We start from the raw sequence: 14,439 nt of genomic DNA, 5'->3' as shown, positions 1-14,439 counted from the left end.
CAGCCACCCATCCCCTGCGAGAAGAGCCGCTTGTGGAAGCTCATCTATGGTGAATTCAGTGCTGCAGGACTTCCCTGCATGAGCAGCGGGGCTGCCGACGGGCTGAAAGCAACCACCAGACTTCTTGTGTGTGTTTTTTTTTTTCCCCAATACCTTTTTTTTTTTTTTCTTGGCTTGCAGATTCCCAAATAACTCCGCTTTCAGGGCTGCGCTCATCCGCAGGGCGTTGCAGTTGAAAGGAAGGTTGGTTTAATGGCTCAAATCTGAATTTCTGTGGAAAAAAATAATGAATGCGCTCCTCTGCTCGGCAGCACTGACATAAGGCTGTACTTTGTGCTGGGTCTGACCTACCGGTGCATTTCTGTTTGGATATAGTGCAAACACATCTTTTTTTATTTAATAGTGAAATTCAAAGCAGCCAAAACGTGTCCTGGAGAGAGCAGAGACAGGGAGCCAGCCTCCACCTTCCACCAAATAGGTGACGACACAGATTTGCTGCAGGGGTGAAAAGAAGACAGCTATTGACAAGAAAAGTAGTCTTTTATTTCAATTGATATTTCTTGGCATTAGGCAGATATTAAATAACACTGGAATGCACGAGACTAGTAACGTATCGACAGCAAGAGGGAGGAGGTGCAGCGAGGTCGAGAAGAGCGGTGCGAGTCACGTCACCTCATTTCACTCAGAAGCCATTTAACGCAGCGACCACCGTAAAGTAGGACTCCACTGAGAAATACAAAATGAGGATTGCTCCTTTCAGGCCTGCCGTTAATACAGTAACGCTGGAACAACCGACAGTAAAAACGAACGAAGATTTGCATTCAGTAATTAAACAGAGTGAAGTATCCACAAACTGCTAGTCATGCATCTCTTTTGGAACGGCGATTGGCTAATGCATAAATACCACAAAAAACAATCATCTCCAAGATCGGAATAAATCACAGACAACTAGAAGAAACAAAGCTTGAATTCTATTGTATGCCTTAAATAGATGACCTAAATATTTAAAATTTTACTTCACCATATATATATAATTTATATATATATTAAAAGAAAGTAAAGACCATTAGATAAGTGCAAGCAATTTTCCTCAAAAAGAAAATTGGAACCATGCCCAGGAAAGCTGCGTTTTGTTTTGTTGTTTTTTTTTTTCCTTTTTTTTTTTTTAAACTTTCTACTCCATTCAGTCCACCTTTTTTTTTTTTTTTCATTTTTTATTTTTTTTTAACATAGTCATTTCCGAAGCAAAATAAATTACCTGCCATCTGCTACGTTGGGTCAAAGTCCTACCTAGCGTCTTCCTGGGACAACGGGAACACCATTCTTCCTCCCAGACTAAGCGAAGTGGTATCTCACGGGAAATCTGAACCCTTCGGATCTGCATGTAAACATACCTTTCATTTACCGTTAACACGTGCAGAGTGAACCAAAACATTACTGGAAAGCAGAAATGGAGCTGCCGAAGGAGAGCTGCACTGGTGTTAGTGAGGGGAGCGAGGGCTGTTTTCACTCAGACACACACAATCTGGCAATGGTATCTTATCCACTAACTGTTGAGGAATGATTGAGAAGGCATCCATTTGCGAGCAAAGCTTGAAGGACAAGCCGAGATTCTCGTTGCAAACTGTCCGCTTTGTATCAGAATTGACTCGCGCTGCTGGGGTCGCACTGTAACAACCGCACGATGGAGGGGTCGCTCTTGGCACCTTTGATGAACTCCTCCAGGGACAGTTTACCTTCAAAGGAGGAAAGGCAAAACAGAAGAGGAAAAAAAACCACAGTCATTCATTGCTGCCGCTCACTGTAGCTTACAAAAAACAATGCACGTATATTTAATCTATTGCAAATGCATCTCGGGGAATTTAGTGCCACGCACAGCAGCCAAATCCCGCTCAAGCCCTTAAGCCTGGATGCATCTTCCTTCTGCAAAACAATCTAGCATAAAAACCTGTCATTTCTTATTTAAAAAGACAGTACCAAATTAAAAATAAAATAAAAAATACAATGGTTCTAATATCAGCAGCTTTCTGTCCCAGAACTGGGCCGTACAAATAGCACAGAACATGAACAGGAGGCTTGGTACCTGCACGTGTGTGTGCTTTGCATGCGATGCTCACAGTGCTACGCTGTTTTCAACCCAAACGTGCCGAATCTCTCCACTTTGCACCGCCGGGGCTTGGTGTGAGCAGTGGCAGCCCCTGCTGCCCCTCCAAGCCCCTCGCTGCCTTCCTCCTGCTCCAAGAGCTCTTCCCTCGGGATGCTGCTGAAACCATGTGTGAGTGCTTGCAGGGTTGGGAGCCACTACTACCCTACCCACCCGTGCCAGTTCCTGCTGGAAATGCAGCTCCTCGCTCCCAAAAATGTGTCTGGGTGTCACAGGAAGGAGGAGATGAGCGTTTGCTGCCTCTCTCACACCGTGTCCTGATGCAGAAGCATCACTGATGTTAAACCTTTCGCTGAGCTCTGATACCTACACAGTGCGAGGGGCATCCCAAAGGGAAGGCTTCAGCTGTGGGAGATGCTGAGGGTTCCTCTCTGCTGTTCATTAAACCCCCTAGCTCAGGGTTCAATCCTAGTTTCTGGCGAACGTCTCCGAAAAAAAAAATTGTTTTCTTAACTTTTTGTCAGTCTGAAAAAGAGCACTCCTAACTATCAGGAAGTTTATTAGCGTTTCCCTTTCCTCGCAATGCTTAAAAGCAGCGCACAAAGGAGAAGCTATTAGCCGTGCCCCACAGCTGAGTGGGGCAGAAGAAGCATTTCAAGCCACCGAGAGGAGCGGGGGATCCATCCCTGGCTCCCTGGGCTTCCTGGCAGGGAGCGAGCATTGCTAACGTGGGAGCCTGCACCAGCCTCTCTCTGTTACCTCTCCCCCGTGCAGATTTTATTGTTTGGCAGCGCGCGGCTCACGGGGCGATATTTTACCAGGAACAAGCTGACTTTATCTCAGCGACAAGGTGCAGCAGATGGAGGATGCACAGAGCAGGTTTTGCTGCATATTTTGTCATGAAACGCTCTTAAATCAGAAATAGCCTTTCTAGATATAAAGCCATATTGTTACAGGTCTCTGTACCAGCATGAGAACCACATCCTCGCCCCTGAGCATCTCCCCCTCGAGCAGGACGAGGCTGAGACCGTACCGTCATTGTTTGTGTCCATCTGTCTGAAGATCTTGTCTGTCCGCTTCTCTGGAGTGGATTCGTCTTCTGGCATTTTCATTACTGATGAAACCATTTTGTAGATTGCCTGAGTATTAAAAAAAAAAAAAAAAAAAGGACATAGGAAAAACATGACCCAAACTACAAAGCATCAGGACTGAGAAAAATAATTTAAGCCTGCAGCAATAAAAAAAGGCAGCTGACCCCAGCAGGCAGCTGCGGGACTTTATAAACCAAAACAAATATGAATTTCTGACTGCAGGGTTTTTTATTTTTCTTTCCTGTGTTCACTTGCACTTCAAAGAAGCACCCACGCTGCTGGGTCAGTTTAAGAGAAAGTTGGGGTTTAGGCTAACGTGCAAGCAGGTCTGAGACAAAATATGGGAGCAAAGCACCAGTGCACGGCTCCGCTTTCGGAGATGAGACCTCTTTTACCCTATTGGAATGCGCTGGGGACACCAAGCTGGTTTGGACACACCTCAGCTAGGGGCTGGACCACAGGGTCACAGGGTGGCTGGGGTGGGAAGGGACCTCTGGAGGCATCTGGTCCTACCTCTGCCCAAGCAGGGACACCTACAAGAGGTTGCCCAGGACCATGCTTTAGTGATGGGACTCAGCAGGTCAGGCTGATGGTTGGATTTGATGACCTTGAAGATCTTTTCCAACCTAGATGACGCTATGATTTTATTCTATGATTCTATGCCCAAGCGACTTCTGAGTATCTCTCCCAAGGAGGGAGACCCCAGCACCTCTCTGGGAACCTGCTCCAGTGCTCGGCCACCTGCACAGTAAGAAGTGGCCCCTGGTGTTCAGAGGTGCTCCTGTGTATCGGGATGGAGAACATCCCACTGCCGGGGCAGGTGCCACTGGCCCCAGAGCCAGCCATGGGGCCATGCTCCCAGCCTTCAGGGGATGAAGACATGATACAGTCTTTAATTTTGAGCTCACGTTGACTCAGATTTGAAGTTTCAGAGCCTGTGGTATCGATTTTGAGATTAACCAGGTGAGTAGAATTCGCATTTAGGTCTTTATGGCCCCACCAAAACCCCACCAAGGAATCCTCAGGGAGAGCTGCAAGACTTTGGCCTTGCTGCAGTTGCATGGAGCCTCATTTGTCTCTCAGGACCTTTGCACCTCCTCGGTCCCATCGTGGCCCCAAACTGCCCCTTGGGGACATGGGAAGGACCCAGCTCCACACACCGAACGTCTCCAGCTCCAAATGTCTCAAGCCAAGAAGTTACAACACCGAACATAAAATAAAAGACAGAGCCTCCTCACCTGCACGATTTCCAGCATTTCCCCGCGGCTGATGTACCCGTTGCCGTCCAGGTCGTACATGCTGAACGCCCACTTGAGCTTCTGCTCGAGCTTGCCCCGCGAGGTGACGCTCAGCGCGATGATGAATTCCCTGAAGTCGATCGTCCCGTCGCCATTGGTGTCGAAGGTGCGGAACACGTGCTCGGCGAACTTGGACGCGTCGCCGTAGGGGAAGAAGTTGGCGTAGATTTTTTTGAACTCCTCCACAGTCAAATGGCCCGTCGGGCAATCTTTTAGGAAGCCCTTGTACCACTCCTGCAGCTCGTGGTCCGTGAACTCGGTGTTCTCGCGCAGGTCCTGCAGCACCTCGGGGCGCAGCTTGCTGTTCTGCTTCCCCATCCTCTCCCGGAGCCCGGCTCAGCTGCTGCCAAGCGAGAGAGCACCCGCGTCAGCTCCAGCCCCGCGCGAGCCTGCCTGCCTGGTGCAGACCCTGTACGGGGCAAGGGGACAAGGGCAGAGGGAGGATGAGATCACAGAACGACAGGATCGTAGGGGTTGGAAGGGACCTCGAAAGATCACCGGGTCCACCCCCCTGCCAAAGCAGGTTCCTTACAGCAGGCTGCCCAGGCAGGCGTCCAGACGGGCCTTGAGTATCTCCAGAGAAGGAGACCCCACAACCTCCCTGGGCAGCCTGTCCCAGTGCTCCGTCACCCTCACCATGAAGAAGTTCTTTCTCATGTTGGTGCGGAACTTCCTGGGCTCCATTTTGTGACCATTGCCCCTTGTCCTGTCCCCACAAACCACTGAAAAGAGGTTGGCCAAATCCCTCTGCCTCCCACACCTCAGGTATTTATACACATTGATGAGATCCCCTCTCAGTCTTCTCTTCTCCAGGCAGAACAGACCCAGGTCTCGCAGCCTTTCCCCATAGGGAAGATGCTCCAGGCCCCGTATCATCTTTGTGGCCCCCCGCTGGACTCCTTCCAGATGCTGGATTTGCCTCTCCTACTGGGAAAGCACCCCATTTTGTTTAACCCTCGCAGTTAACATGATGTGGGAGCACCTCCTCCCTCCCCGTTCCTCTCCGCAGCGGTGTCACAGGGCCCCAGTGAGACGGGGTTGGCAGAGCAACTCCTTCCACCTTTATCGGGGCTTGTGCGCCTCTGCAAGCTTGTTCAGAAAGTTCAGTACTCCACAGCACGGGCAAAAGGTGAACGTCATGCTTTTATCTGGGTTTTTAGGAGGGGGGAGGATTGTCCCCTCCTGTGACAGTGCCCGTGGTGTGCGGGTGGCCTGCACAGGCCCAGCAACAAGCAAGAGCCTTTGACGCACCGAAAGACAGTCAGTGTGTATTTAGGAGAGAAAACAAAACGGGTATCACGGTGGATTTTTGGATCTTATCCCGTCCAGCCTTTGTCGTGGCCTCCCAGCAATGCCCAGGCAGAGCAATGCTGCCGCCGCTCTGCAGATCCACGAAGGGGTTGAGGAGCATCTCCCATCCCGAGCCCAAAATGTCCAGCAGGACAGAACCACAGCCTGAGACAGCCTCACTAGGGGGTGCTCCTACGTGTCACAGCCCCAAGTAATTACCGGGGCGTTCCCACAAGGTCTGTACAGAGTTACGTCCGAGCCCCTGCAACAGGGAGGCCTGAGCCCAGCACAAATGCCTTCCTTGATGTCCCTGGTCCACCGCCTTACTCGACGTCCCTGCTACGCTTGCCCAAAACCATGGCGGAAGGCAGGTCAGGATGAGCCCAGCACCCGTGTGGCTGCACAGCACCGCTCCTCAGCCCCAGGAAACAGCAAGAGCCGAGCAACAAAGCATGCAGAAACGAATGCCAGGGAAAAATGTAACAGGGGCTAAGCGCTTCCCAAAGAGTAAAAAATCCCAGGCATGCATAAGAACCTAAAAAAATGTTAAAGGTCAGCAAAAAATAAGTTGCTGTGCAGCAGAGGGCTTTTCACCAGCTGAATTTAACCTCCTTTTATCTGTATCCCACTTACTCTCTCTGTCGCCTGAGCAATGTAAAAAATCCCTGTCCTGCCCTGTGACTTGATGCTCGGAGACAAAAACCAGCCAGCTGCTCATTAGTACAACGCATCGGGCTTAGCAGAAAACTCTGTTATCATCAGCGCTTCTGTTTTCTAGAAAGCTGCAACTATTTCAGCTCCGAAGCTTTATTTCTGCTCTTTGCAGGGCAGTTTTCTGCGGGTCCCATACCTCTGCTCGCCCCCAGCGTGCGGGGAAGCTCCCGGTCTCTGCCAGCATCCCCTGCAGGAATGCCCGCAGCCATTCCCCCTTTTCCTAAAATACCTTTATTATTCCCGTTCCCTTAAAAAGAGAGGCCCCTCGCCAGCAGAGAGGCAAGAAGTTACCTTCATTTATTGGATGTCAGTGCTTCTAATCGCAGTAAGATGTATCCTGATATTTGGACGGATGCTGATTTAGTATCATCCTCAAAAGCTTTATGCTGCAGTAGTCTTTGCATTCAACAAATTACAGGTTATTTCAACCCTCCCTCCTCTCTTGGGTCATGTTATATCAGAAAAGTGATGTGCAATGATCTAAACATAACCCTTTTTTTTGCATATGAGCTTTCTGAAAGGCTCGCTAATGTGTTCAACCCAAATATAACCCCGCAGTTGTTGTAACCAATTTGTTAAGAATAATTAAAAAACCAGCATTAACATTAATTTATTAAAGCAGGACTAAAAACCACCTTCGACGTGAATTGTGTTTCAGGTAGCTCCTACAAAACGAAACGCCTAAACAGCTCATTAATCATGACAGCCCCCCCCCCGCTGCTGGCACCCAGCTGACATTTCACTCGATTGCTGTAAAATGCTTTCATCAAATCACTTTCCAGAGGCTCATCGGCTGATTTAGCTGCGAGACCACTCGGAGGACGGCTGCTAATGGAAATTGCAGGGAGCGGGCTCGGGATGCTCAGGTCAGCGCCGTGATTAGGGCTGTGGGTTGTCGTGGTGGTGTTTTTTTTTTCCAAGAGCCTGTGCCAGCTGAACCTCTTGTGAGCTTGAGACATCACGCTGCCAGCAAAGCCAGGAGCAGGAGATGTTTGGGGCTTCCAGCACTACTGTGATGGCTGGATTCCCCAGAGGAGCAAAAATAAGCACAGAAATGCCCCTGAGTCCTACCTGAGCAAGAATATCTTCTGTCCTTCTGGGATCACAGCAAAATCCCAGCAACGAGCAAAAGGTCTTTTACTCACCGCGGCCAAGCCAGAAAGCTCGGTGCGTGCCACTTTGCCCCGAGCCCTCTGTATACCTACCACCAGTTACTGCCAGAAGCAACGTTCCCAGCGCACGTCACCCAAAAAGCAGAGAGCAGCCCGGGCTTTGCACTGCAAACCTTCTGAAGGGGTGCAAACCCCTGTGAGCAGAGCTCCTGACGGGATGCTCTCAGCGCATCAGTTACGGCTGCAAGAGGAGGGACGGCTCCGTAGAGATGCCCTGCCTGGTTCAAACCTCCTTGGGAGTGGACTTGGTGTTAATAAAAAGGGGAAAATGTGCGATGCGCCTGTCTGTAGGGCAGTGGTGCTCTTCAGCAGAGAAAGAGCATGGTGAAATATAATAAACACTCCTTATATCATCTGAGCTGCCTGCTTCACGGGGGTAAATTTTGCACCATTTGTCTTGCCGTGCTCGCTTACAGAACAGAACAAGCGTGTCCGAGACCCATTATGGTCCTGAATCTGCAGCACGGCGCCCTGGGGACTGCGGGAGCCCAGAGCAAATGAACAGCATCAGCCAGGCAGCCGGTGCTGCTCTGCTGCCCTGAGATGGGCTGACACGCAGGAACCGCTCCCATATGGGTGAAAGATTTTTTTATTACAACAGCCAAAGCGTCAGATCGCTCACTGATGCCTTCTGCCCTGGAGAGACAAAAGGATCAGCCCGGAGGGATACTGTGAGCATCGTGTTACGAGAGGTTTTGCTTGGAGACACTGTTTTACTGCTCTGGGTGGCCCTGCTGGAGCAGGGGGATTGGACTGGATGATCTCCAGAGGTTTTTACCAACCTCAGCCGTCCTGTGACTCCACAAACTAGCTTCCGTAGCCTTTTTCCCGTTGCCAGGTAAAGACGAGAGCCATGGGGAGGTCCTGCCCCGTGGGGCACTTCAACAACTGCCGTGCCTCACAAAGCCAGCAGCTGTTTTCTGAGGCTGGGTTCTTCACCGCAATTTGATCCTTACGTTAAAAAAGGGCAGGAAGCCCAACTAAAAGCTTCAGTCCCTAAAGGCCTGTGCTGTCACACGTCACGGACACACCCTTGAGTGAAAAATGCATCGGACTCTTCGTCAGCTTATTATTTATATATAACCTTCTGGTTAGGAGGAAGCCCTCCTGTCTCTGGCTCACCCTGCACTGCTGGCGTGGCGCGGAGAGGGGCTTCTCCAGCTCCCACCAGCCCATTTAACGCACGCACGGATTTAAGTAAGCTCAGGAAGATCCCAGAGCAAACCACGCTGCAAGTGGGAACGTAAAGGAGTCCTCCAGACCTCGTTTTGCCCGGGGACGGCCGCCTGAGCCGTGCGGAGAAACGGCCGGCTGCACGGGCCCGGGACAGACAACGAACTCCGCGGCGAGGAGCAGCTTGTGTTGGATGTTTCACCGGCAGTATCCTAAGCAACGAGCACTGCAGCAGAGGAGGGGCAGGATGCACGGCACGTTGCTACAGCTATCCGGCCCTGCCGGGCACGCTCACGTGGGCCCCGCTCCTGCCCCGCGGCCTCGGCCTCGGCCTCACCGGCGGCGGGCTCGGGGCCGGGAGCGGCACCTCAGGACGGAGCCGAAGGGTGACGAGGAGCATCTCCACGTCTCTCGAAGTTAACAACGGGAGCAGCTGGGCGGAAGACGCTCAATGAAACGCCGAACATTCCCCTGCAGCCTGCGGAGCAGGGACAGCAAGGCCTGGCCGCAGGAGGAGCTGCGGTTACTTCCTCGCCGCGAGACCTAGCGAAGGGAAAGGCAAAAGGGAAACCTAGCAAGCCCAGAACAAACAGAGCTAAACAAATAAACGGGCTTTTCCACTGTTTTTTTACTTTCAATGACTAATCACTCTTTTATCTAAACGAGCGACGCCGCTTACTCGCAACTGATTTTTGAGCTAAACCTCTTCCAAAAGCTCATTAAAAAGCGGTCGGAGGGAAGTAACCCCCACCTGCATCACCCCCACTTTCAGTTTCGGAGAACCCAGCGGTATTTTCAGGACGAACGCCCTTCGGAAAGGCAGAGCGATGTACGCAGAGCCCCGCCGCTGTGAAAGTTTCGCCATCAACACACACAGGCACTGGCAACGCGCCCTTGCAAACCCAGTTCTGGGAAGGCAAACGGACAAGAGCTATAGATAACCCACCGCCAGCTCTCCCGAGAAAGATATAATTACGAAGGCTCCGATCCTGCAAATAGCTATGCGAGAGGAACACTGCAGGATGGCACATTGATTTCATGGGGCCAGCTGCACTGAAACCTCAGAAATTCACTTAGAGGGCTCTGGATTCCTCGTGTCTCTTCAAGTCGCTTTCCTCGGGATTATGTTCCTGATTAACGCAGGAAATCAGGCTGCGGACATCGAGCATCAAGCCGAGAGCCGTTTGGGGTTCAAGCTGCCTGCCTGCAGTGCAACCCCCTCACCCCAGTGAGGGCACGCCGACAGAAACCCCCAAATTGCTGCAAAACAAATTAAAAACGGGCTGTGGGCAGAAAGGGAGACCTGCGCTAGGACCAGCAAATCTGGCAGCTCCTCGGGAGCTCTCTATAACGTTTTCCAGCTCAGAAAGGAGAGCTTGTTACTGTAAAGGGCAAATATTCCCCAATGCAATAAGAAAAGCACAGAAATATTTCGAGCAAATTAGGAAATTAGGTTAATCTGGGTGGGAGCAGTTCAGGCAGGGACGCAGCTTGTTATTTGAGACAGGAAAAGAAATCCATGAGTGGATTTTCCTCTTCTCCTCCCTTTGCCCTTTTTTTTTTTTTCTTTTTAATGGAACCAAGGGAGAAGGAGGCGGCCTTCTTCTGTCTTCAGATGCTGTGTGAAGTTGGCAAGGCTTAAAAAAAAACACAGTGTGTTTACAGAGGATTACACTGCGAGGAGAACATGTCAGCACACAGCGTCTGAGCGTACAAGGTCTTTTTCTGAGCAGGTTGGGCTGCACAGGGAAAAACCCACGTCACGTTAAGGTAGGGTACAATTGTGACAGGTAAGTTACAAGAAACCTCCGGGAGCACGGGCTTGCAGGAGAGGTGCCTGCCACGAACCGGGAAACCGGGGAAATGTTGCAACCGCACGGTTCCCAAAGGTCAGGGAGGGACGAAAAGTGACAAAAACCAGCGCAGGGCAGGGCTGACGGAGCGGTAAAATCCAAACCACGGACTTGGCAGGCTCGTTGTTGGATTTTACGAGTTTCACGTGAGGCATTTGTTAACTGATTAAGCTAAATCACATCCAGCCCCGGTGCCGGCCACCCCCAAAAGCTTCCTTCGTGCAGCAGTCCCTCACAGAGCCCTCCATCCACCTGCCCCAGCCCATGCCAGGCCACACGCTGAACGCCCTGCTGCACTAGGAAGGAGGCAACAGCTTGGGCTCTTCTCCTCTGGCTGAGCCACCGGCAGAAAGTCCCTAAAACGTTATAGGATTTCCAATATTGACTTTGTAAAAGTCAGGTTGGCTTGCATTAAAGGGTGTGTACGTGCTCATCCGAATGACAAATGTCAGCTTCCCGCTTCTTTACGCGTCTGTCCTCTCTGCAGAACGATCACGGCGCCGGGAGAAAGGAAGCTGGATCCAATTCCTCCTTCTGCATCACAAGAATCAGCCAAAATGTGGCCGCGCCAAGTGCCTGACGACTGCACCTGAGCAAAGCCCGTCGCATCGGAGCCACTCACGCGGAGAAGATGAAGAGTCTGGGGACAAAGACACTTGCAAAAGAGATAGTGACAGGCGATAATCAGCCCTCAGAGGCTGGTCTGCGAGATCATCATCGCTGCTAATGGTGCTTAAATGGAAATAAAAATGAGATCTGACACCCTGCCTCTCCCTAGCCACAGGTACCGTGCTGAGATAGGGGGCTTTGAGGAGCCAGGGGGATCTCGGGGTAGCTAATCGGGATTGTCTTCTTTCAAAGAGGGGAAAGAAACTTTTTTCTTTTTTTCTTTCTTTTTTCTAAAAAAAAAAGCCTCCCTTTATCTTACATAAGAGTTATGCTTACTAAGACGATGATGAAAACTGTGGTTTTGGAGGTACGCCAACTGGCTACCTCGAACAAAAATTCAGCTGACATTTGTTTAGATGCTTAATTAAAAATACTGAACCACTGGGGGGAAAAAAAAATAAAGAGAGAAATACTGCTTGTCACTAACATTTTCATTGACCAAGTAACACGGTTATTGCTAACAATTTCTCCTACTCAATTTCTGGTTCCCCAAACCTCCAATCTAATAAAACCGCATCCATTCCTTTTATTCATCTGGCTTTCTAAACAAACTTTCTCTCCACTGCCATTTTTTGGTGGTGGTGGGGTGTTTTTGTGGGTTTTTGTTTGTTTGTTTGTTTGTTTGTTTTTCCTAATATATCACCATTTTAATAGAGGATAAAAGCCACTGGTTAACTTGCTTGAAAAGATACACTCCACAGTGAACAAATCCTCCTCAAAACGCTGTCTGTTCTCTTTCCCCTTAAGCCACTAATTGTTTCACACCTTTATTTTCCTTTCTGCCGAATGCAAAAATACCTAAGTCAAAACATCTGAAAGCAAACTGAGTGTTTAACTTTTTTTCTGGCAGAGGTGTAGAAAACCCTGTAAAATAACAGCTCTGTAAACTAATTAATGAGAGGAGCCCACGGTGCTCAGGCAGAAGACGTCTGCTGGACCCTCCTGGCAGCCTACAAGAAAGGGAGAGCTCCAAACCAGAGGGATCAGCTGGAACCCCCCTAATCCAGGCCCGTTACGACATTTTTAGGGGGACAAAGAGCACCCAGGTGAAAATCCCCTCTCTCCTCTGGCATTTCCGTGCAGCGTTCAACGCTCGAATGGGACTCATGAGAGAGTCACCCCCTGGGATCTCCCTTTCAGATAGCGCTATCTTTGTTGTAGCAAAGATAAATAACGTGTGTGGTTAGCTTTTATTGCACCAGGCCCTGGACAGACAAGCTCTTCTGGGTCCAGCCATGCCAGGGTACTGCACTCTGCTGGTTTTTGATTTTCCATTAATTATCCTTGTCTCTGACGAGCGACTGGGCTATGCCTGATGTCAACCACTGGTCAGCTCCACTTCTAACCCTACCAAACCCAACATTTTACCCACTTCTGCACTACATCCTTCACAAACCAAGGCCCACCCTAACCACCAGGATGACACTTTTTTTAATGTCCCCTTTCCCAAGGATGGCATTTGTGTTTTCCTGGAAATCTGCAGCGACTTTTCTGCGCGAGGAGAAGGTATCCTGTGTGAGAAGCCCTGTCAACAAGACCTTTCCGCAAGCGGCCCGTTTGCGCAACATCAATGCGACAATTTATCATTTATTTTTTCCTCTTTGGAGAAACAGGAAAAAAGTGTTTAAAGGACGTGGCGGTGGTTGAAAGGAGGGGAGTGCTGATGGAGGGTAGGGTACTGACTGGAAGTTTCTGAAGTGGCGCGTTCTCTCAGCATCTGCGGACATCTCCTTGCAGCACACAAGAGCGAGGCTGCTTCCCTTAGCCTTGAAGCCTGCGAAGAGCACTTTGCTTGTAGGATGCACGTTAAAAGGGGAAGGCCAGTGAACATCCAGCCTCTGGGACCAGGAAAGTCAGCTGCAAATTGATATAAATATTTGGAGTCATGTAAGAATGGACAATACCTTAAAAGCATTTCGGGTACTCATGCCCTCGTGGTCAATATTTTATTTTTTTAGCTTCTTGACCCAGAGAAGACAGATCATGACTTGCCAAGTTTATCCAGAGACCTCCCTGTCCCCCCTCAAACATTCACGACTACCACAACAGCAGCAGCAAACATCAGTCGTGCTCCTGAAGGAAGGTCAGCCCCTGTATTTCCTCTCTGCAATGCCAGTATTTCCAACGACCCGAGGGGCGGCGAGGACAGACGGACATTTATTCTGATACTCCAGCCACCAATCTCGGGCGTTTTGGTGCAGAAACGCTCTGTTTTGGAAAAGGAAAGGAGACACATCTAAGGACGGCCCTGGCGAACAATAGCGTGCTGCCCCGGCGCGCTCGGCTTTGGAGCGACTCCAAGCAGGGTGGGGACTGTACGGAAGCAGACAAAAGCGTCTGTGGGGTTGGGATAGAGATCTGCGTGGAGGAAGCGCTTCCTCCATCCTACAGCCCACAGAAAGGACGAGAGCTTTAAATAGCCCTCCTCCAGAGCGCTGCTGAAGACCAAAAGGGTTGTCACTGGAAGAAAGTCCTAAGGTCCAGAGCCAGGCTTGGACCCCCCAAGAACACCCTCTGTTGGACAAGAAAAAACACGGATTGGGGCAGAAGCTGGAAAAAGCCCTACAGTTACCTTCAGCAATGCCATCCCAACATCACACTGTTCCTCAGCCCCGTTTATCCCAAAGCGTGGAGGCATTCCCCTGCTCCACTCATCCCTCTTGGAGCTCCCCACCTCCACATCCTTCTAACTCCCGTGTGGCCACGCGTGGACCACAGCCACCCGAGCAGCACAACGGGTGGGTCTGGCAACCCGGGGGCGCAGCACTGATATGAACAGAACTGGTGTTGAGCAGAAAAACCACCCTTTCCCTGATGAATATCTATGGAATACTTGCTTTGGTTGGACACAACGGGGCCACGGAGCGCAGAAATGTGGATTTGCAGACCACCCAGGGCTTTTCTCTGTATGTTATGGCATCGGTTATCTGACCCGACCTGAAGCTGGAGGAGGTTCCCTCTGAACATCTGGGAGCTGTGCGGGTGACGGAGCCCTGGCACGGGACTCTCAGTGCGCGTGGTGGGCTGCTGCACAGCTCGCATGCCCCGTTCTCCGTCCTGAGCACCAGCCCTGGT

At 50.6% G+C, this 14,439-nt stretch overlaps 1 protein-coding gene across 8 annotated transcripts in view; it reads right to left on the bottom strand.

The window, feature by feature from the left end:
• Positions 1-521: 521 nt before the first annotated feature.
• HPCAL1 (hippocalcin like 1) overlaps positions 522-14,439 on the bottom strand; it is a 58,547-nt gene continuing 44,629 nt past the window's right edge. For 2 of the 8 annotated variants that reach the window (XM_080586033.1, XM_080586034.1), the window contains 3 exons: positions 4,434-4,902; positions 3,138-3,243; positions 522-1,736 (listed from right to left, as the gene is read on the bottom strand). In XM_080586033.1, coding sequence (XP_080442159.1) covers positions 1,639-1,736; positions 3,138-3,243; positions 4,434-4,811 — 582 coding nt within the window. In that variant the 5' untranslated portion in view covers positions 4,812-4,902 and the 3' untranslated portion in view covers positions 522-1,638. Of the gene's footprint in view, positions 1,737-3,137; positions 3,244-4,433; positions 4,903-10,609; positions 13,573-14,439 lie in introns of those variants that run through there. The other 6 variants (XM_080586032.1, XM_080586035.1, XM_080586036.1 and 3 more) reach the window with 4 other exon arrangements.

Source organism: Anser brachyrhynchus, assembly GCF_964034855.1.
Source record: "Anser brachyrhynchus genome assembly, chromosome: 3".
Taxonomy (NCBI): Eukaryota; Metazoa; Chordata; class Aves; order Anseriformes; family Anatidae; genus Anser; species Anser brachyrhynchus.
This window is presented reverse-complemented; position numbering and strand designations above follow the sequence as displayed.